The 24,140-nt window shown below is 41.9% G+C and overlaps 1 protein-coding gene across 1 annotated transcript in view; it reads right to left on the bottom strand.

Annotated features, from left to right (window-relative positions):
* adipor2 (adiponectin receptor 2) overlaps window positions 1-24,140 on the bottom strand; it is a 33,228-nt gene continuing 9,088 nt past the window's right edge. Inside the window, exons 2-9 of the mRNA XM_085769490.1 lie at window positions 19,358-19,414; window positions 18,946-19,268; window positions 6,502-6,681; window positions 5,046-5,217; window positions 4,224-4,410; window positions 3,452-3,639; window positions 3,159-3,352; window positions 1-2,379 (exon numbers count right to left, since the gene is read on the bottom strand). Coding sequence (XP_085625616.1) covers window positions 2,251-2,379; window positions 3,159-3,352; window positions 3,452-3,639; window positions 4,224-4,410; window positions 5,046-5,217; window positions 6,502-6,681; window positions 18,946-19,032 — 1,137 coding nt within the window. The 5' untranslated portion in view covers window positions 19,033-19,268; window positions 19,358-19,414 and the 3' untranslated portion in view covers window positions 1-2,250. The remainder of the gene's footprint in view (window positions 2,380-3,158; window positions 3,353-3,451; window positions 3,640-4,223; window positions 4,411-5,045; window positions 5,218-6,501; window positions 6,682-18,945; window positions 19,269-19,357; window positions 19,415-24,140) is intronic.

Raw genomic sequence — 24,140 nt, 5'->3', positions numbered from 1 at the left:
ACAGATCAAAAAACTTTTATTAGAACAATACAGCAGATATAAAGGTCTATTGCAATCAAACACTCCCATCATAACGGAACGTGTGCTTCAACAGACAGTATGCGCTCCCCAAGAGAAATAAATTAATATAAACTAGATAAAACAGAAGATGAAAATAAGATTTTCTTTTTTCTTCTTCTTCAAAGCAAAGTGTGATGTAAATAGATGCAGATCATTCAAATAATAATTGAACTTGCTGTTGAGAAACTCGCAAAACCTAAATTTCAAACAATCACAAAAATACAGTTTGATGAGCTCAGAGTTGAAGTGTTTCCATTGTGCCTGTGCAGTGTTTTGGTTTTGTCGGACAATGTGTACAAGGTTACCTTGTAGTAACTCAAGAGTCATGTTATGTTTTTTGCTATTTTTAGGGTGAGAGAGACTCTGCTCTCATCACACATGATGATCTGTGGCTGAGCAATACAAACAAATGAAAACAAAACAAACAAATAAAAAAAAAAGATCAGAGAGAAAAGAAAAAAAATGAAATTAAAGCTTGCAGTATAATACCAACAGCAGTGGATAAATTAAAATACAATCCAAGCAGAAAGAAGAACAAGTTTTCAGACAGTTTCTGTTCCTGTGTGGAGGTGAATCTTATCAAGTGTCACAAAGGAGGACGACGACATTGAACTGCATCTGTACTGTATTAATACTGCAGATTTACAGTACCAAAAATGACATATATGACTCTGGAGTCTTGTTTATAAAAATGTTTTAAAATTTTCCTTGTGTTTAAAGGAGTCATTTGAGGGCTGGTCATAAAAAAGAATAAACTTATTGGTGGTATAGAAATTAGTTTTATCGTTAGATATATGAGACAATTTACAGTAAGAAGATAAATGAAAATGGCTACATATCATGATGACTTTTACGTTTCATCGTTTTGACTTTATATTTGGTTTCAAGCACACATGAGGATGATTGCTTCACGAGGCCCCGGGTCTGATTTAAGATCAGTGGTCTGACTCTGTGATGGTTAAAAAACACAAGGCCGCAGGTTCAACACAAGAGTGAGGGGGAAAAAACAAAAAAACTGAGCAGAGGACAGTTGATCTGTCGTCTTCTTGTTTATATTTCCAGGTGTTTAGGCCAAAAAAGTGACTCTGTTGTCACTTCTCACTGCACTGGAGACAAAATACATTATTTGATAAGATTCAGGTGTTGTGCCTTTTACTTCCTCTTCACCTCTACTGCTCATCCTTGCATATACAGACTTAATGAAAGAGTTTGAAACGCCTCCCTCCAATCACAGAATCTATTACTCGCTCCACTGCACCTCACTGCCAGAACAAGTGTAGATATTAACACCTCCTCTCTTCATCTTTAATTGATTTTTCATCTAACATATTTATTTATTCTTGCCATTCTAACACTTTTTTTGTTCTTTTTTTCATATATATTTCATACAAATCTATAACCCAAAATTTAGAAATCTTATTTACATGGAAAAGGGTTTTTTTTTTTACTTTTAAAAGTGACTAGTAACCCCCCCGCCCACCCCGACATGTGTCCTCCCCCACAACCTTCACAAACATGGAAGAAATCCAAAAACATTTTCCACTCAATTCTTTCTTTTTTTTTTCCACATGTGAATGCTCTAAAATGTGACGTGGAAAACAGCATTCAACACAAAAAAAACCCACCCCAAAATGTTTTTTTTGTTTCCTTTGAAAGCCATAATTAAGCTTCCAAATCAAATCAAACCGTTAAATGTCAGAACAACACAGAAGAAAATGCAGAATTACTGAAGGGAGGTTTTGATTCCCCCCCCTCCCCCCTCATCCCCTGTCCCACAAACGGACATACTTCCTGGAAAGAGTAGAGTCCCAAAAATCTTCTTTTTTTTTTTATAAAACACGCCGTCTTGGAAGTGGTTTTATAGTCAAAGCGACAGAGGCGGAGGAGGTGGAGAGTGGATGGGCAGACAGACAGATAGAGAACAAAAACCCTCCTCAGTCAGTTTTAATTGCGCCCCCTGGGAGGCCATCCGGTGTATTACGTACACAAGCACACACTGGACAGAGCCACATTGGCCTTCAGTTTGGGGAGAGAGAGCGTGTGTGTGTGTGTGTGTCTTAGGTTTCTGTGTGTATGTTTGAGGAGTGTATGTGTTCGTATGTGTGTATGTTTGTGTGTGTGTGTAACTCTGTGCATATCATTAGAACCAGTGCGTCCCCGACAACAAGTGTGAGTGAACAAGTGAGTCAGTTAGAGAGTGCCGTCCTCAGCGCAGCCGGCTCCCGCCGTGTAGCGAAACTCCTGCAGGTTTGAGACGCCGTGGAAATGCACAAAAGCCCCGGCGACGACCAGGATGTGGAACAACTGGTGGGAGTGGAACTACGGACGAGAGACAGACAAGAGAGCAAGGTGTAAATTTAAAGGTGCGCAAGAGGAAAAGTGAAACTGCTCCTGCTTTGGGATTATAAGTAAGTTTTTCAGTAACACTTTACTTGACGCCTATCTCTATAACACATTATAACCATACTTATAATGAGGTATAATGCAGTTATAGTACTATAAATATAATTATAAACACTCATAAATTATCATAATATAATATAATATATATATACACATAACACACTATAAAGCATTTTATCATGACTTATAAGGTCAGGTATTATAATAGGTTATAACTGTTAGTAACTCACTCACAATGACCACATCGACAATGCATTATTAATATACTTTTAATGTGCTATAATTGGCTTATAAACGTGTATAACTATCATTATAAACACTCATTAATTATCATAAGGCTTTATAACAATAAGCATAAGACATCATAGAGCATTTTATAATGGCTTATAAGGTTATACATGTTTATAAGCCAATTATAACACATTATAACTATATTTATAATGCATTATAAGTGTGGGCATTGTCAGCCAGTTACTAACAATTATAACATATTATAATATCTGACCTTATGAGTCATGATAAAATGGTTTATAGTGTGTTATGATTATTGTTATAAAGCATTATGATCATTTATGGGTGTTTATAACTATAGTTATACAGTGTTATAACTGCATTATAACTCATTATATGGTTATAATGTGTTATAGAGATAGGCGTCACGTAAAGTGTTACCAGTTTTTCTTGACAACACTCACCCAGATATCACACTTTCCGGGGAAGAACCTCTCAGGGATGCGAGCGGCGTACAGACAGGCTCCGGTGATGTAGAGCGTCGCCATCAGCAGCAGCCAGCCCATCTGGCCCATGGTGGTGGCTTTGATCAGACCCTCGCTGATGACAAAGTGCAGGGTGGGGACCACGCCGCTCAGACCCAGGCCCACGAACACGCCTACACAGAGACAGACACACAAACATGAGGTCCAACGGCGCCGATGGGAGCAGCGAGAGAGACGATAGAAAACACATAACTGCTGGAACATCTCCCTACCCGCTCTGACTCCTCTGTACTGCGGCGTGGCGAAGAAGTCGCACTGGGAGACGGTGATGGCGGCCAGCCCCAGTACACACACCACTAGCAGGTAGATGAAGCAGGGCTGGGGGGAGCAGTAGAAGGAGTAGTACAGCCAGGGGACGAAGGAGCCCATGATCAGGAAGGCGATCCCGCTGTAGTCCAGCCTGGACGAGAACACACACACACAACGTCAGGAAGGCATCAGGAGGTATGAGGTGTCATTACATGTGTGTGTTTAGGTTATTATAGTTTTACATTTTTCATTAGTTTTTATTCTTATTTAATTTTTCAGTTTTATGTAGTTTTTTTATTTTTATTTAGTTAGTTTATTTAGTTCAACAAGTGGTTAAGCAGTTTTAGTTTAGGTTTTATTTTTGAGGAATTGACTAGTTTTCATTTAGTCTTAGTTTTATTTTTCAGGTATAGGAGAAAGCTACTGTGAGACCTTTTGATATGAGCTTCTAAAATGTCAGTCCTCATCACGTTACATTCACTCTTATCTACCTATGGGTCACACTTGAAGTCGTCCCATATTGAGCTGTGGCGTTTTCTTCCTGCAACTTTAGTCATTTCTAAGAAAACTAAAACTAAGCTGTAGTAATTCAGTTACTAACTCAGTTACTTTTTGGGGAAAGCAGCTAGTAACTATGTCTAATTATTTTTTTAAAGTAACATGCCCAACACTGTTGCAGTGTGTGTGTGTGTGTGTCGGTGTGTGTGTGTGTCGGTGTGTGTCTGTGTGTCTTACTTGGAGAAGACCCTGGAGACGCCCTCAGAGTGGCAGTAGACTGTGTGGAAGAGCCAGGAGAAGGAGAGGCAGAGGATGGCTCCCAGGAAAAACATCCCGATCACCACCTTCTCCTGGACCGGAGCCACGAACGACATGTTGGGCCTGAACATGTACATGAGCCCCAGACAGAGGAAAAACAAACAGCCTGCAGAGAGAGAGAGGGAGAAGGAGGGGCCGGGGGGAGATAGAGGGAGGAGATAAATCATATTAACCAAAGTGAAGGGCTGCCATTTTTCTTTTTATGTTTTATCAAAACAAAAACTTTCACAACTCAAACCACAACGTTGAGGTGCAGTAAATCGTTTCCACCACTAGATGGGAGCAGAGCTAATAAATATTCACAAAGATGTTTTCAAGAGCAGAGACAACGAGAAGAAACAAATTTGGCTTAATGAAAATGAAAATGTAAAACTGGGAGGAGAGTTTTCAAAACTGGAGAAACACAAGTTTAACTCATTACAAGAAGAATCAAAACAAATAACAACTTTGTTTTCCTGCATAAACCTCAGCTCAGCCATTAACTCAGTGATTACAGCAGCTGATCAGCCTGGTCTTGTGTTGGCTTGTGTAACATTGTACACATGGATTTGTTACCTAATGAAACTTTGTTAAACACATGAAGATTAGCTGAAGGAAAAACAATGTTATAGAAACAGAAACTTCGTTCTTGTCGGTGTAACCGATCGTCATGTGGTGTGAGTGTGTGTTTACATGTGCATCTGTTATTCAACCATGTTAGAGTTCATATAAAAGAGTTGAGAGTAAGTGTGTGTGTCCTACCTAACAGGTGTGTCCAGATGTTTCCCGTCTCCGTGTGGATTCTGAAGATGCTCTTGAAGCAGGCGCGGAACGAAGGCATGGGCGGCCTGTGGCCGTGAAGCAGGAAGTCGTTGTCCTTCAGCCAATCGGGGAGCACGTCGTGAGGAATGACGCGCCACCGGCCTTCCCATACCTGATTGGTTAATACAGCGCACACACACAGAGTTCAGTTCAGTTTTATTTCATATCCCAAAGGGCAATTTGGGTTGCAGCTCATAGGATCACATATAAAAAAAAAGGATAGAAACACAAAATGACATAGAAACAGACATCAGTATAAATAGCATGTGCACAGGCACAATTGTGTAATAATACATATAAGAAATAAGGCACTGTATAAGATTATTATATATATATATATCCAGGATAACACTGTTACGTACACAGTGGTACGTAACCACTGTGTGCATCAGATAAAGTGCTAATCAGTTAGTAAAGGTAGCAACACACACAGAAACATTGTATTCAAGTTTGGAAAGTTTAAGTTCTTAATGGAAATCAGCTGCTTGTTTATTACATGTCCTTGAACAGAGTGTGTGTGTGTGTGTAAGACTAGAGTACAGTATGCGATCACGAGTGTGTGTAGTGCAGATGTCAGTGTCAAATGAGCAGCAAGGGGGTCAGACACTGTAAATAAATAAAGTGAAGTGCGATGTGGCGCCGCCGCCAGCAGAGAGAAGATGGAGAGAGAGAGAAAGAAGCTCTGACAGTTTCTCTCTGCAGTGATTAATTCCCCTAATTTACAGCCTGCTGGTTGCAATTTCACAAGCCTCATACTGTGTGTGTATGTGTGTGTGTGTGAATATTAGTCCAAGCAGGGATCATATGAGTCCACATTGCAGAGCCTTTAACTCTTCATGTCTGCCTCATTTATCATTTCCATCCTAAAGTAATAACACACAGTTGATTCAGAAGCTGCTGCAGGACGTAAACAGGCTCCTCAGGAAAATGTTGTGAAACCCGTCAAAACTAGAACCACATGCTCAGAGTTTCTGCCAGTGTAGATAGATTGAAGAGGAAAAAAACAATAATTTGCTCTTTTTTACCACCTTTCCACTTGCAAACTACTCCATAAAACATTTTATCACTAGTAAACTCGGTTGGATTGTGACATGTGTTTTGAATGTTTCGCAGTTTTGGCTTGTTCCCAGGACGAAACATGTCCGACCGATGCTGCCATAAACAAACCAAAAAAAATTGAAAATTAAATCAAAAACCTGCAAAACCCGAGCATGTGGCTGTAAACGGTGTGTTTTCATTATTTTATGGTTTTATTGGAGTCCTTTACTGTGAGCTTTTATGGAGTGTTGTTGATAGAAAACTGCCTCTGTAAAACAAACAAAGCTCTCGGTAAGATGAACTAACTCAGAGGGAGGAAGGATTCAAGGTGTGGTGCTGCTACACATCTGTTCTGTACCTTGTGTACGAACTCCTCCATCCTCTCCATGGCGTGGTGAGCCTGCAGTAACGGAGTCATCCCCATGAAACCTTCGTCGCTGCTCCTCTCCTCCTCGTCCTGCTCCCTCTCCTCCTCTCCTTCTCGTCCTCTGTCATCCTTTTCTTTTGTTCTTGTCTCCTCGTCGCACTCTGGGACACTCTGAAAAAGACAAAAAACAAGACAAGACACGGAGGGACGTTAGAGGAAGGGCAGTTTTATGACATGTTTTTTCTAAGAGGAGAAAGGATTTTAAACAAAAACAGTGAGTTTTAATTCCTTGGGGGCGTTTCAGCTTTGTTGGATGAATGAAGTGAAGTGTGACTGAAGACAGAGGAGCGACCTCTAGTTCGACCCTGCAGTGAGCGAGGATCCTCCCTTCAGACATGTGTGAGATTTAATTGATCACCATCTTACATCATCCTCCTCTCGCACGCAAACGAACTTCAACACGACGACAGATCCATCATCAGGTTCATCAGTGATATAAATAATAAGCCTGTAACTAACTACGCATTTTATATCGACACCGGCCGTTAAACCAGATTGGTTCAGCGTCATGTGACATCGTCAGTGATGGAGTCAAAGTATAAAACATCTCTAGTGTTTCTGACTTCTGGATATGTGGTGGAAACATATAGACTATGAATATAAATGATATTCACTTTCAGATTATAATGACATGATGAGCCAAACAATCACAGGAAACTTATTCTATCAGCAGTCGATCACATGACACATCTAAAAATGAGTGGGAAACTGAAACCTATCAACCTCACCTTTTTTTTATATAGAAATATATTTTATTGTCACTTCTTAAACTTTTTTTCCCCAAAAAATAGAAAACAAATCTACATACAAAATGGGCTACAGCACCTGACATTGTTGAATGAAATAACTGAAGTAAGAAAAGGAAAGACAGAGGCTGTATGAGGATAAACCTCATGTTTAACTTGCTGCATTTGCAAAAGTTCAGATTGTTCCCTGTCTGTACACCGTGGACAGTTGTGAGCACGTTTGACATGTCTCCATTTAAAATAGTGAATTATTGTGCAAAAGAGACACCTGTCCTCTACTCAGGTCGACTCATGACTCGTCAGATTGTGTTGTGTGTGTCCTGGCAGAATCTGTGTAAACGTGAACAGGTATGTTTTTGTTGCTGGTCGGTTTGATCTGAATCTCTTTTCTAAACTGGACACAATCAAACCGTCTTATTAAAATCATAATGAGCAAAGTCTTACCAACGGTCTCTGGTGGAGCAGATGAAGACTCAGTATGTGTGTGTGTGTGTGTGTGTGTGTGTGTGTGTGTGTGTGTGTTAACCTTCCCTTTATAAACAGACGATTAGACAGACCGTGTGAATTCAATCTAACACAATGGCCGTCACAGCGGTGCAACCAGGGACAGAATTAATACGGCTCGCGCTTTGTGATAAATACACAGTCATTTATCATAACTGACACACACACACACACACACACACACACAGTCACACAAACACAGTCACACACTGAGTCGAACACACGCTGACACACTAAAAACAGTGGCGTTTTTGTGTGGATTCAGGTGGACAACACTGATAAGGTTTAGGGGCATATCTGCATTAAATCCTGCAGGAGAAAACACATGTGCACATATTTTCTCATTTCTTTAACGCCAAGAGAGACACACAATCTCCTCCACACACACACACAAAACACATACACAACACAACACGTTCCTCTGAAAGGACGTGATTATAAAAGATGTGTCTCCTGCTCATTTTATTACTCCAGAAGAGGAGGAGGAGGAGGGTGATGAAGAAAAGAAAGACAAGAGTGAGAAAATTAGAGAAAAGCAGAGAGACAGAGACAGACAAGGGGACTGCAGGGAGAGAGAGAGAGAGAGAGAGAGAGAGAGAGAGAGAGAGATGTCCTGTTGTATATATAATGCATGACTAACCCATTTTTAAAGTCCCACCAGCAAAATACACTCCGACGGCTTGTGTGTGTGTCTGTGTGCGCACGCATATGTGTGTGTGTTGACCACGCAGCGTCTTCTGTTGACAGTTGCTTTCAGTTTCCTAAAGTCTCAGTTTTCTACTCTCACATCAGCTGCATATAGTATATACTTTTTGTGTGTGTGTGAGTGAGTGAGTCTGAGTCTGCGAGTGTGTGCTCAATCATGCATGAGGTTAAATCTCAGTCTGTTGCTGTGTATTAGAGGGACACACACACACACACACACACACACAAGTTTACACCACACCTGAGGGCGTGCAACTGTAACACCACGTTCTCATAAATCCACTGTGTTTCAAAGCCGAGATAAAGGTGACAACTGACATCAATTGTGTGCAGTTGTGTGTCTGTGTGTGAGTGTGTGTGTGTGTGTACGCGCCAGTGATTGAGTATACTATGTGAGCAGAGGGTATCTGGGCGACTGCCAAGTAGTCACGTGTGCTCTGCGGTCTTTGTGTGTGTGTGTGTGTGTGTGTGTGTGTGTGTGTGTGTGTGTGTGTGTGTCAGTAACAGCCTCTCGTGTGTGTCCATGCGTGCATGTGATGTAGGAGTCGGCTTCAATCCAGATGCTGCAGATGCCTTACTGTGTGTTACTGTGGACTGGGAGGTTATTCTGGATGGGTGTGAATAACTAAGTGTGTGTGTGTTCTTGTACTTATACATTGTGAGGACCAGAAACAGTTTTTAACCAACAGAGTGAGGACATTTTCGGGAAGTGAGGACATTTTGGCCGGTCCTCACTTTTTCCAAGGGCTGTTTGAGGGTTAAGACTTTAGGTTAAAATTAGGTTTCTATTAGGTTAAGAGTGGTTAAGGTTAGGCATTTGTTTTGGATGGTTAAGGTTAGGGTAAGGGCCAAAGGAATACATTATGTCAATGAGTGTCCTCACAAAGATAGCTTTACAAGGATGTGTGTGTGTGTAGTAGGGGGACAACAGGGTGTCCTCTAGGTGTACCCAATATGCCGTCACTAAGCTGGTGCCTCCTGACAAGGCAGCACATTCACACCTGCACAGATGATACAGGACCTGATGAAGCATGAGGATACACTCAGATACTGTGCATACTGTAGTATATACACACACCATACGCATGGCACACACACATGCTGCTATTTCATAAAGAACAAAAGAGTGGGATGTGACGGTGCTGTAACACTTCCTACCTTGAGGACAAACTGGAATCGGGGGCAGCGTCTGATACGGCAGCGCGCTGCTGGTGAATACACTTCCAGTATGAAGATAAGGAGGAAGAGGCAGAGACGAATGGGAAGCGTTTGGCCTCCAACCTGCGCGTTTGGTTGATTTATGATCAGCTCCGTTCTCACCGGGGAACCCGTTTTACTCAAACACTACACCTGTTAGGCTCCTGTACGGTCACACTGCGCTTTGTTTTGTCAGGTTTAGGAGAAAGAGAGGAAGAGTCTGAACTACCCACCAGTCAACAGAAAGCTTCTTACTGTATGTAGAATTTAGAAAATTAATATTTATTTAGGCTTTGTTTTCGTTTTCATTTATTTTTCTTCATCTGCACATGTTTAGTTCTTTCATCTGCCATTGTTAGGCTATATGTTATAAAAAATGAAGAGGACATTATAGAACGAATCGCCTTGTTGTTTACAACTACTTCCGGGCAGAAAACCAGCATTAGAACAATAGTTTCGCTATATATATAATTTTTCATGTCACTATATCACCGTTTAGAAGTTTATAAAACCAATGACTGGACAAACATTACTATTTCTGTGTGCACGTTTTTGTAATTAGTCATGGTTATCGTAAATTGGCAGGGCTAACCATTACCTGTTTAACTTTAATAACTCAGTGGCTCAATAAATGGTCTCTGTATGGATATACATTATACACTTGGATGTGGTTGATGATGTAAATATGTAACAATATTACAGCAGCGTGCTCTAATACAAATATTTGAAAGAAGAACAAGAGAATAAATATTACTTCAATCATTATCAAAAACATTTACACTATCATAAATTGTGTTGTATAGTGTTATTGTGTGTGTGTAGAAAAAGTGAAATGTTAAAAATCTGCCATAAGAAAAGTTCCCTGTCCAGACTCGAGTGTTGCTTTACTGACTGAACACACAGAGGTCAAAGGTCAGAGGTCAGAGATCTGCCTCCAGACAGTAGATGTGACAAATATCTCGGTGTCCTAGTTAAAATTTTCACACACTCACACAGCGGCCACTTTGGCAGGTCTGCTTCAATTTCAAAACACACACTCTCTCTCTTTCTCTATTGCTGCCCTAAAAAACTCATGTATCTGCAAACAGAACTGTGTTTTTCACAGGACAGCCACGAGATGTAGGAAGTAAAAACTGTGAAAACAAAATGATCTACAGAAACACTTAAAGGGGAACTACTGTATGCAGGACTGGTTGCTTTTTCTTTGTTTGGGTCATATTTGATCTCCCGTACAGTTTCGGTGCATATTTTCACCACTAACCCTCCTCCCTCGCTGCCGGCCATGTGCATTTGTTTTCATCGAAGCCAAAGAGAAGGCAATCCTGGAGCGATGCCTACCGAGGTGGTTAAACTTAACAAGAGATTATGGATTACCGGGCGTGTTTGCGTCGTAGTGACGTAAAGCAGTCGTCCATGTTTTGGGTTCTGGGACACCGGGTTGGAGGCTCTGATCTTGCACGCCAGGTGGAAGGCAAAGAGTCATTTAACCATCATAATAACTCCTAAACTGTTAAATTAAAGTGCAAATCTTGCATAGTTCCTCTTTAAACTTGATACTGCTGTTGTGTGTCTCCATTAGTGACTGATATGTGAGGGTTGAGCTGTAAAGAGGAAGCTCACAGGGTGTTTACACCTTGACAGGGAAAAAAATAGTAAAAAAAAAAAAAAAAAAAAGAAGATCAGCTGCCGGTTTGAGAAAAGGAGAGAGTTTGGCCATCGTCTGCTCAGCTGGAGTCGCTGTAATCAGATCTAGCAACAACTCGCAGAGGAGACGCAGACATGAGGAGTCAAGTAGGTTAAGGTTCTTGGAAAATTTGGGCTATCCCTAACACACTAATGTGCTTACAGTCACACACACTCACTCCCTCACTCGCATGCCCAAACTCCTTGGATGATCTCAGTGTGTCCGCCACACGTGCCTCCACTACAGCTGCTCTCCAACAAGTCATCATAGCAGAGGTGACAGGAGTCAAATTTCGCTCCGTGTTTAAGTACGAGTGAGATCTCGTCCCTCTGGGAAGAGTCCAGCCGCGGCTCAGAAAAAAACTCACTCACTGTACGACAGCTCATCATGTCTGACCGAAACAGTGCAGGGTCAGCGAAGGTGGTGCCGGCTCCGTGTCTGACACAGAGACACAGTCGCACGTGTTGGGAAACCGTCATCTCAGCTGTTGTCAGAGAGATGTGAGCTGAGAACTGTTCCCGTTTTTCCCGGAAAGGTTTGGGGGGGAAATGCACGAGGAGGGAATGTTTACCAGTCCGGATCCTTAAATCAAACAGAGCTGACGACAAGTTCAATCCATTAAAGCTGCAGCTAGTGTAATATGAACATGAACATTTGGCTTTAAGAGGGGTTTGGAGCTATTTTTCTTGTTAAAGATGACTCAGAAGAAGAAGCAAATACACGACTGTTTGGTTTATTAAATGGCCAAAGCCTGAGGTGACTTTAAACTGTCAAAACCTTGGTAACAGTTTAGTCAAACACTCACATTTAAAAAGCTAAAAATGACGTAAATCATTAAGTATGTCAATTTTTAGCAAACATTTTTGACTTTTTGATTGGTTTGCCCAAAAGTTTTCATCTTTTCATCTTTGTGAAAGTAGAGGGTGGGAACTGAATGTTGTTTTTTCCTTGGAGGAATCAAAAGGTCACACATGCTGTGATAATTTAAGAGCTGCAATTTATGAGTTTACAATGAAGTGGCTCAACAAGACCTCCAGGTTTATTCTGGACTAGTGAAGATGATCAAAAATGGGAAGGGGATGGATATAATCGTAAAAAAAAACTAGTTGATAAAGTTATAAAAGTATAACAAAACAAACAAAAAAAACAGCACAGACTTCCAACACTTTTCATACAAGTGTGAGCGGAGCAGCTCGGCTCAAATGATCTACAGACATGAGCACGGAGCAGATCTCTGGAGACTCACGATTAAATGAGGCAGTTTTTCTTAAAAGCCCCTAAAGACCAATCAAACTCCTCTGTCTCACACGTACACAAAAAAAAACATACAGCCAGCTCCCCTCTGACTGATTAGCCACTCTGTATGTAGACCTGGCTAATGGCTGTTCACATGCACACACACACCTGAGACACTGTGTTTATGTGTGTGTGTGTGTGTGAGACGAGGAACCTCTGCTGTTTTCCTGCTGAGCTCAGTAGAAGATACGAGTGAGGAGGAAGTGAAGAAGAGGGACGAAGGTTTGAGGAAAGACCTCTCTCCTACAGTGAAACATGGAACAAAGTTAAACAAAGTCACATGCTGGCTGTTTGGTTACGGGGTGGGAGACAGGAAACAGCTGACAGCCAATGGGAGCACGGCTGAAACTCGTTGCACCAATGACAAGAGAGGCTGAAAGTAAAGGGCCAAAGAGGGAAGAGCTTCACCCTTGTACACTGTAACCCCCGCATGGCACAGACGGAGAGAGAGTCAACATGTGACTCACACGTGCACAGCGCTCTCTTGGGATGATAACAATTTGGAAAACACGCCAAGACCCTCAAAAACAGACGGTATGCTCCAAACACACACACACACACACACACAAACACACACACGGCCTGGCTAAAAAAAATAAAATAAAAAGGGCACTATGTTCGGGCAAACAGCTCCCTCTGTTCTTGCCCATGAACATGAGGTGGGTATGAAAAGTCAGTAATAGCACGGCAACAATAACACCGATTTTTATCTGTCTGCTCACAGTCACAGAAGACCTTTGCTATTTTTTCAAGCAAACTCAAAGCTGCCTTTGTTTTATTTTTGTTGCCTCCATTGTGAGGACAAACATCAAACCAAGGCTGGATATCATCTTGGGATGTTTCAAAAGGTCCACAGAACAAGTGGATCAGTTGCTTTCTGAGCCATCTGACCTCAGGTTACTCGTCCACTACCCTCTCCTACTGAAATCCTAATAACCTAAACTCTCATTGATTGACTTCATTCACTACATCTGTTCTGCCCTCGTCAAAGAGTCCCCTTCTTATCCTAGGCAGACAGATAACTCATTCACGCACTGTCGTTGATGTCAGTCGGTTTTATTCTTCACCACTGATTTACAGTGACAGCATAGGAATGGTAAAACTGAAATTGAAAATAACAAAAATACACAATTATTGTACAGACTAGGGCTGGGCGATATAACGATCTCGATAGGGGATCGCGATAAATCTTTGAACGATTTCGATAATAAGCTATGGCCCTATTCCTCGATATCACATGAAAGTAAATATGCGCGACAGCAGCCGGCCACACTTCCGTCTGATACTCCGCCTCCTGTCCTGAGCATGCAGAGCTTTTTTGAGCTGCTGCAGCTAAAGGGAGGAAGGATAAGATGGATAGATAGATAGATATACTTTATTGATCCCAAGCTGTGATAAAGTGAAAGTTGTAAAAGAGGGAGGAAATGAGTGGAGGTGGAGCCGATGGCAACTGAAGCGATTGTGAACGTGTGGAGCATCAGTTCGTCTGTCCCGGCTAAAGAAGCCTGTCAGTGTGGAGTCAGAGCAACCTGATGATAGCCTACCACGGTCAGAAAGTGGAGGAAACACGGAGCTGCTTGTGACGTTTATTCTGCGGTAACATGTCTGTTTGCTCATGTACAGTGTGAAGAACATGCGCTAGGCTCAGGCCCCCACATACTCCAGCGTATTTGACTCCGCGGATGTCCGCGCGCACTCGAGGCAGACGAGGACCCAAAGCGGGCGTCCGCCGGTCCCTTCCGTGCAAAGCTCAATTTTTATGACCGCGCGGACTCAATCTGTTTCAAATGTGATACTGTATGCTTGCCTATGAAACCGCAAAAGTCCGCGGACAGTGCGCGCGGAGTCAAATCCACTCACAGTATGCGCCGACAGCCTCTCTCCCTCCCTCTCTCTCTGTCAGCGCCGCGCGCACACACACACGGAGCGTCGCGTCGGAGCGGTGAAGTGAAACAACAACCTGCAGATCACCTGAGTTGACGTGAACTGCGCTCGTGGTTACCGAGTCAGATCAATAAATAGGCTTTATGCACAGCTCCACTACTTCCTGAGCTCAAACAGGCTCCTTTCCTTCCTGTCTTACATTATTGGACAAACTGATGAATCCAGGTGTGTCTGACAGTTGTTGTGACTACTGAGGTCAGAGTCAGACACACCTGGATTCATCAGAGTGGGCTCGGCATAAAGCCTGGTGTCAGAGCAGCTAAATAGCTAAATATTTGTCTACAACCTGTTCAAATAACTAGAAAGACTAAAGCCTCATGATTGACACATTTTAGAGCTGATGTATGGTAGAAAAAAGACAACAGAAAACAACAGCAACAACAATGTAAATCAAATCAAACTGTGGATTATTGAACTGTTCCACCCTTAATGAACATTAAAGTGAACTCATGTCATCCTCCCAAACTGAACACATTCTCTGGTTTCTTCAGGATTCAGTCAGGATGCTGCTTGAACTGGCAGCGGCAGCAAAAAATACATATCGAGACGATATCGAGAATCGATCAATATGGAAAAACATATCGTGATAAAGTTTTTTGCCATATCGCCCAGCCCTAGTACAGACCTCACCAACATACACAATATTAGCGCATTTGGCTAATAGAGCTAGCTAACACAGCTAGCTAAGAACAGCTAAGTAGCAATTCACATATGAACTGACTATTTTACTAAATATTAATTAACATCTGCATGAAACATCAACATTTCCATGAATACGAGCGCCTTATTCAAAGTTACTTACAGACAATGCCTCGATTAACGCCCCAAGAAGGGTGAATGTAGACTGTCCCCGTGCTCAGCTCCACAATGTGCTCATGAAAACAGAAAATTCAAGATGGCCGCCTACATAAAACTAAAGGCATAGCATGAGGCCCACACAAAAACTAGCACCACCTAGTGGCTGCAATAATAAATAAATTGTTGGTTTCACCAGGGTCAGAACAACATCTGTACCGAAACAACAGGGTTTGACATAGATAAAAGGAAGCAGATGTGTTGAAAATGGACTTTCTTGCCAGGAGTAAGATGAAAAGGTCGATGCCATTCTCATATGAGGCTACAGCCAGCACTGAATTAGCTTAGTTTAGCATACAGACTGTAAATGGTGGGAAACAGCAAGCCTAACTCTGTCTGAGGGTAACGAAACCCACCTACCAGCGCCTGCCCCAGCACCACCCATTAACAGATTATGTATTATTAACAAAAACTCACCATAAAACAGTGTATTATTGTTATTAAGCGTCCATTTCGCCATACATTAAACAAATGTAGGTAGAGTATTTATATTTTTACTTATATTAGATGTGGGTGCAAGTCAGTAACTTGAATATGTCCATAATAGTTTGGACATTGGACATTGTTGTGTTTTTATTTAGTTTATTCCTCAACATCAAATATTTAGCATTTTGTTATTGGAAACATAATAAACTCTGGGAGGTTTGTGGATGACGGGCACAATGAGGGGAAGTCAAGCCGAGTGTCACATCCCACATCCACAGACTGGGCGTCAATGCATGAGAGCAATAAAAAACCGTAAGCACAAAGAAAGGATGTGCAGAGGACTATAAAGTCTAAAATCGAAGGCATTGTTAACAGGTATTTGATCACTGTTTATTGGTATTTCCCTTGTTTTGTTGTCTACAGTCAAAGTGTGTGTGTTATAAAATTCCACCAGTGTTTTCTTCTTCTGAACACACGTTGCACGGTAAAATTGTGTCAAAGTTTGAGAGAAGTATCTGTTGTCTTCATATGATAAAAACACATTATCAGACTTTCTTGGGTTCTTCGGCTACTTTTAGCTCTCAGCAGGATTTCTTCTCCCCCCTCCTGAAAATCTCATTTCCATTAGCCGCACCGCAGCAAATTGTCAAATGAAACTGACTTACCTACGAGCTAAAGCTACAAACACTTAATTACATGGACTGAATTAAACGACCTGTAAAAGGGACTTAATTAAACTTTGATGACATTGGAAGTTTGTCATGTATAAACTGAATAATAAACTGTTTTAGGGCGTTTGTTCGAGAGGTATTTCCTGGAATGTGTTTTAATTGGTGGTGGTCTGTTAAAAGCAACTCTGAGAGACACGTTTTTGCATTTGAAAAGCTTCATACTGGGGTACCAGGCTTTTTTTTTTGTAAGTAAACAGCCATTGTTTCCAAAATTCCTTCAGTGATTGTGGGGAGTGATCAGGAAGACGCACAAATACCGCAATCTCATAGGGACTAGTTCAAAAGACTTTCTGGAAAACAGGAAACTTGAAAAAATGTTAACTTAGAATTAAAAATCATGGACAAATAAACTCGATAAAACAAAAAAGAGAAATAAATGCATCTTATCCAGTCTGATGGCAAACAGGATGTGTTATACTGACCCCAAAGCTGTACCGCAACACTCACACACACACTTGGACACACACACACACACACACTAACACCTCCTGAAAACGTTAAAAAATTCAAAGGGCGGCCTGTGGGGTGTTAAGACAGCCTGCCCTTGCTGATCGGGTCAGGGGCCCCTGGCCTCCTCTCAGGTGTCCGTGTTGTGTTACAGCAGGTAAAAAGGGCGCATACACAGGCAGACACAATACACACACGAACACTATTGTGTTTCAGATCAACAGCTTTACACCGATTGCCTTTCACACTCAACGACAGGGCGGCAGCTTTGTCTGAACACACACATGCACGCGCGGCCTAAAAAAAAAAAAACGAACACAAGCGAGTGACGCCTCCGAGGGAAGAGGGAGAGTATCTGACACATTGTGTTTGATCAGTTCGATACATTGTCGTCACGGGATGCTAATCGCACAGATTTTTGGTAATGTGTTTACTTTCCTTCCAGGAAGACATCTGTATATAGACACAGCAGCCGGGACTATTTCTAGGGGCTGTGAACGTTGCACATGTTCAATATTCACATTACTTCAGGCCTTGGAGTGGAACTAAAACCGAACATCAGGCGAAGCTGAGACATCCCTATTATAATGCACTGTTAATTACTATGGCACAGAGTGAGTCATCGCCGAGTTTTCAAAAGCCTTGAAGGTGGTGAGGGTGTCGATAATAAGTGGAGGTGGCGGCGGTTGAAATGCTGGAAAAAAAAACCCAACAAGCTCACGACCAAACTGTGCAAAATCAAACCTGAAAAAGTGATTACATAATGTACTTTTCACCTTCAGCAGCTATTTCTGAGGAGCCCCTGAGCAAGGCAATATACATCCAAGCCCTGTCATTATGGCACTAGTAATTTTTACTGACTCTTTTGATATCCTGAATGTGTCTTTATTCTCTTTCAAACAAATACTCAAAGCTGTTTTTCACTGTATTCACCTTCATGTACTGTAATGATGTTTTCACAGTAGTTATAAAACTGTTTTACTGCCTCTGGAAGAGCAACGATGTGTTAACTTGATGACTCTTTCATCCTGCACTATGTTTAATATACTTGTTTTTTTATGTTTTCATATTAACTGGTCATGGCTTTAAGCACAATCACCCCATCAGGAAAAACCTTAAGTAGAACTTATCCCACAAAACTTTCCTAAACCAAATTTTAATAAACAAACATGTTCTTAACATGAAAACACTCCTTTTAAGAGTTTGGTCAAATGAATCTTCTAGTGTTTAATTAACTCTGGTGTTTAAACTTCTTTTTTGATCAGTTAAAACATCAGGTCTTCAGAGGAAATCTGGTCCTAAGGCGTCTTGTACACACACTGGAGCAACAGACTGTGGTCAAGTAATTACACCACACGTTAATTACTATTTCTAGCGCATGTGTGTGTGTGTGTGTGTGTGTGTGTGTGTGTGTGTGTGTACCCGAGACTCATCTATTCCGCTTGTAGCTACAGTGCAAAAACATCTGAGTCACACGAGTGTGTGTGCACCATGTTGAATTTGTTGTTGAGTCCAGTATAACTATCTGAGAGAGGTGCATGTTGGGATATTGAGTCTCTAAACCCAAGTTATTACACTGAGAGACTTTGCTGGTCAGTGTCAGTTACACAATATCATACTTCCCTGCTAACAACACCAATTTAATTATTAATGTGAGGGTGTGAGGGTGAGTGTGTGTTGGTGGGATAGTTTTACCATGGTGACCAATCGACCCACACCACGCCATATGGCTCTGGACCAACTGGATGAAAGCGTGTCTGTGTGTGTGTGTGTGTGTGTGTGTGTGTGTGTGTGTGTGTGTGTGTGTGTGTGTGTGTGGGTGTGTGTGTTGGATACTCACCCCATTGTGTGAGGGGCACTGTGCGGTACTGAGGTGACTGGTTGAAGAACCTGAGGTGGGCGTGTCTCCTTTGTCCCGGGGACTCATGGGGTCTGTAGGCGTGCTGTCTGTGGTGTTTTCTATGAGGTTTGAAGTTCTGTGTCGCAGCACGAAGGCCGGGCCCTCGGCCCCACTCGTCTCTCCTCCGTCCAGCTTGAGACGCTGGACCGGCCCCTCACTAAAAAAAAAAAAAAAGAACTGGAGTGGACTCAGCTGGGGTCCTGACTGGGGGCTCGGTGGATGTTGTCGTCGCTTCAGTCCAGATGAGATCAAACCTGATAGGACTGAACAGGAACAGCCGTAAGGTAAAGGACAAGACAAAGGTGCAACAGTTATATTAAGATCATCAAGAAGCATAAATAAGACGACCAACCTGCACTCCAATGGGAAAGGCTGAAGTCCTAGGACTTGACGACTTTGTGCGACAAAGCTGGAGAGAGAGAGAAACAGAGGAAAAGAGAAGGAAGAAAGTTAGTATCATTCTGTTTATCCTAAAATGTGAAATAAAATCCATATAAATCAAATAAACAACAGAACATGAAGGAACAACACATTTTTACAGCGTTAAAACAGATGTTGAACCACTAGACAATTTAAACTCCTTATCACACCCAGCAAAAGCAGCAGGAAGGCTTCATATTTATATTCAAAAACATAATTATTAGAGACGCAGCCATGAAATGAAAAGGTCACGTTCAGTCGTCTTAAAACACAAAAGCCTCCTGCTGAAACATCTCTGTGCACCGCATTAGACAAAGACGCTTTATCTGTCACTTCAAAAAGTTAAAAATCCTGTGTTTACTAACAGCGACGGCCAATTAGGAGCTCCAAACTCGCTGTCATGGTGAGTTGCTTAGCGACAAGAGGTGTCAAGGACAGGAACGGGAGATTCACAGACAGGAAGTAGATGTGTTGAGAACTTAGTCTGTTTTTTTTTCATCATCTTTCATTAGCCGTCTCACTGTTTGTACATGTTTAATTGTCTTTTGTCACAGGGAGGGATCACTCCATCCAAAACCCAGGTGTGAGGGAGCGAGGTCGGATATTTCCACCCCCAAAACAAAAATTCAAAATCAAACAGCTTTTGCACAGATCGCTTCATAACTTGGAAGTGATACTCACATCTGAAACCACCTTGGCACGAAACACCTGCTCAAGTGTCTCATATTTATTTTCTGGTGTGACTACACACACACAAAAAAACAAAAAACAGCCTTTTCCAGCTGCACCTGTTTTAGGAAACGCTACTCACAGACAGGAACAGTCTCAACGTGTGTTGTGACAATGCCACTACACAGCTGTAAACACAGACATAAATCTCTCTAAAAAAAATCAGAGGAAGTGGTCACGATGGCAACAGGAATAAGAGCGTGCAGGTTGTGTTTATTAAACACACGATAACCTTAACCACCACCTCAACTCGGAGCAGTGAAAAAACATAACAGACCCTGTACGAGTCCTTGGGGTTTGGACGATTTACGTTTGCATCCTTGTGATGATGAAACTTAGCCTCCAGTGGGAGAAACAAAACACATGTCGTGCGTACCTGGACTAGACCAAATTTCCTCTCCTGCATGTTTTTACAGCAGCATGTTTCCAAACACTCGCTCACTCAAAACCAAAGATTTAATGTTCCGTAAATGATGAGAGCTGCAGCTGCACGTTCATATCAGCGTACTGATGCACACTGTTGTCTCACGGCTCCTCTCGCTCTAACAAACACAAACACACAGCAGCGCTCCAGAGGGGCCAAACCAACCTGAACGTGCCCCTGAGCACCGGACCAGCTCGTTTAAACCAACCTCTCTGTGCTGCAACATACATACATATACATACATTAGGGGATAGTGCACTCAAGGGGGAGAACAGAAACACAAAGGCATGCATTGCACGTGCACACCTGAGTATGTGCTGGTAAACATACACACACATAGAGAGACTGCAGAAGACAGAATTACTAATGGGTAGCAACGATAAACAACAAGCAAACACACTCATACAACATAATGAACTGCACTTAAATGACCTCTGCTGAATGACATCCAACAAAGACAACGTATAAGGGCGAAACTAAGAGAGTAACTATAGGATAATTGTGAAAGTACAGGTTAAAGTGAGTATATTCTGACATTACTTGCTCACTTATAATTGTCATTATCTGATAGAGGTCAAATAAGAAAATATTCAACATTAAAGGGATAGTTCAACATTTTTGGCAAATAAGCCCATTGCCTTTATTTGTCGGTGCAAGCTACTTTTAGAACAGCAGAGCAGAGCCGTGAGCTGCGGCTCATGGGATTTCTTGGTTTCCCTCATCAAACTCATCAAATTCACAATCCAATTACTCCAAAACGCTCTCGTGGACAAGTTACATTAGACCTGCACATTCACCACGCTATGAGATAATAATGGAACGTTAATGAGACGGAGTTGTTTTAGAGGCAAATGCAGAGACTGCTTGCCGAAAAACTGCCCCTGACAGGACAGGCCAAAATGTTGAACTATCCCTTTAAAAGTGAAGACATTAATGCTCGTAACAGACAGAACAACAATGGGAGCAGGGATTTTCAGAGAACAGATTGCGCATGCGAGGGCATATATATGTGTGGTTTTTCAAGTGAAAGACAACAGAAACACTTTAAACCACAAATGCTGATAGTGAAAGACAAGTGGCACTGGCAAAAAACCCAACAAAGCGAAACGTCAAAACCAGGTATAAGGCCGGATGGAGCACTAAGGTGATGCAAAATCATCATTCGGCTTAGTGACAGTCAATTTAAGACCTTTATCTGTTTGCTTCTGTTGTGGTCTTTGTGTTCGGAGTCAGACAAACTCCCAAAGAAACTGTTCTTATTTTCATGTTTCTGTTGACCAGGGTTTGACTGAGAAGTCCCTTGATGTGTCAGTAGGTGCTTTTTGAAGACAAGTCACTATAAACGGATCTGAAAGTCAGATAATCAAATGACTTTGGGGTTTTTTTTGCAACGCAGCTTGTTTATGTCGAATCATTCTGAGAAGGGGAAGCTTGGTGTAAAATCATCATCATCACTCAGTCGGTCAGTCAGCAACATTTGCATTTATAGGGCTCTGTCCAGCTAAAAAAAAAGGAACCACAGAAAGGGCGTAAAGAGACAAAAGAAGAAAGTAAAGCAGCACAGACAAAATCGTTGAAGAAGTCATCGGAAAAAGTTTTATAATCCGACGACATCGACCAAACAGACAGTGGCACTATTCTGTGCTGCGATAATGATAAAAAGACCGTCTGTGCAGAGCGGCGATGACTGGCCTATGGGCAAGTTCCCTAATCGAAATCAAACACTTCTGCAGTCAGAGAGTGTACAATCAATCCCCCTCTTTTCCTCTCCACTCTTTCTCCCCGATCGACTGTTTTGGAAAATTACATTGACACTCTTCTTGAGTAACTGCACCCTCATTCTCCGACATGATGTGAAGTGAGATTTCATGCCTGTTCCTTATTAGCTGGGGAATACGAGGAATAAAGTATTTCTGATGGGATTTTTTTTTTTTCTTTCTTTCTCGCAGCTGCAGTCGATTCCCAGGATAACAGTCTAGTGGCCTGATTGCCACACAAGAACAAACAGCTCTCCTTACAGCTGAAATAGCTGAGAAGTTTTGTCCTGTGTGGCTCTGATAAGAGTCTGAAAGCATTCGTAGGAAGGAGAACAACATGGCCACACGTGATCGTATCTGTAAACACACACACACACATACAAAGAGAGAGCATGGACAGTTTCCCAGCACTATAGGCATCTGTACGTTCAAATCATGTCCATCTCTCAATACTTGTAGATAATCTTAATGTAACTTTGTTGACTTAATCCCGTGAGTGCCTCGCTGGACTGCGTGTTTAAAAAGTGGAAACAACATCAGTCGCCGCCCTGATGACAACAAGATAGCCAAAAATATTTGGTGAGGTAATTAAAATGTGGTCTACTGAAAAAAAACAAAAAAACAATGCAATGTTTTATAGTTTTTCTATGTCTTTGAAACAACGGGTCGATAACTGTCTGCACTCCTCTACCATCAATTAGCTCATTATTCACAAGTGCAGTCAAAAACAGACACACACACTGGCACTGCTTTCAAGAACGAACTGGACAACAACAGTGACGGCCGCGCAGACAGAACAGAACAGAACGCACTGACCTCGTACTGAGATAAAAAGCTTCACTATGATGAAGCAAAAGAAAAACTGAGAAAGAAAAAAAAAAAATCACACACACCCAAACCAAATGGGGCTTCCCAGGGTCTGAGCCAAATCCCAATGTTGTTTCAGTTCTGAGGGAACAGCTGACGAATAATGTCCGTCGACAACAGGATGCAAAGATGACTCATCAAGACGTTTCATGCGGGGCGACTGTATGATCACCATTTTCTTGGCTCATAAAAGCCTTGAAACAATGTCGTACACACACGCGCTTTGTTTTTTTCTCTCTCTATTGAAGCCCTGGAGTGAGATTAGATCATTCTTCCACATCGAAGCCGACGAGTTCATCTTCTGCAACTCTGAAAAATACCATCAAACTGTCTGTGAGTGACACGTCGGCCTCGGGGGGAGTCAGCGAGGTGAAAACACCAGCAGCGGCCTGGAGGTTCAAGATGGGTCAGGACACAGATTAACCAGCGCTCGGACTTTTTGAGATGTGGCGCTGGCGTGCCCTTGAGCAACACTTCCCTTTCTTGTTTAATGAAACTGCTCGACGTTGCTTTTCATCCATTTCCCTAAATAGATAAAACAGAGCAAGCAATCGTGGCCGGACGCTGTCAGCGATATTTTAGACACGTGTCGTAGCACGGTTTATTTCAAAAGGCAATAACGTGTCTGTAAACCAGTCGAATTCCTCCATTAATTCTTAATATTTTATTCTCTTGACAACATGAACTGGCCCTGCAGCTTCCACGGCAGCCCCCATTAATAAACATTATTGTCCTTTAACCATGGATGCTATTGAGCTTTTAATATTGATGCTATTGATTTGACCTCCAGGTCAATATCTGCAATAATGTGAGCGTGTTTATCCACTGGCAGGCTGATTTGAATGGGCAATTTTAAAAGCCTTAGTGATTTTTGTCATGACACAAGGGACACTATTGATCTTGAAATGCTACCGACGTGAACTCTGATCTGAATGGAG

Source organism: Trachurus japonicus, chromosome 23, assembly GCF_045865225.1.
Source record: "Trachurus japonicus isolate A0001 chromosome 23, Traja_1.0".
Taxonomy (NCBI): domain Eukaryota; kingdom Metazoa; phylum Chordata; class Actinopteri; order Carangiformes; family Carangidae; genus Trachurus; species Trachurus japonicus.
The sequence above is the reverse complement of the archived record's forward strand: the minus strand, read 5'-3'. Positions and strand labels throughout refer to the sequence as shown.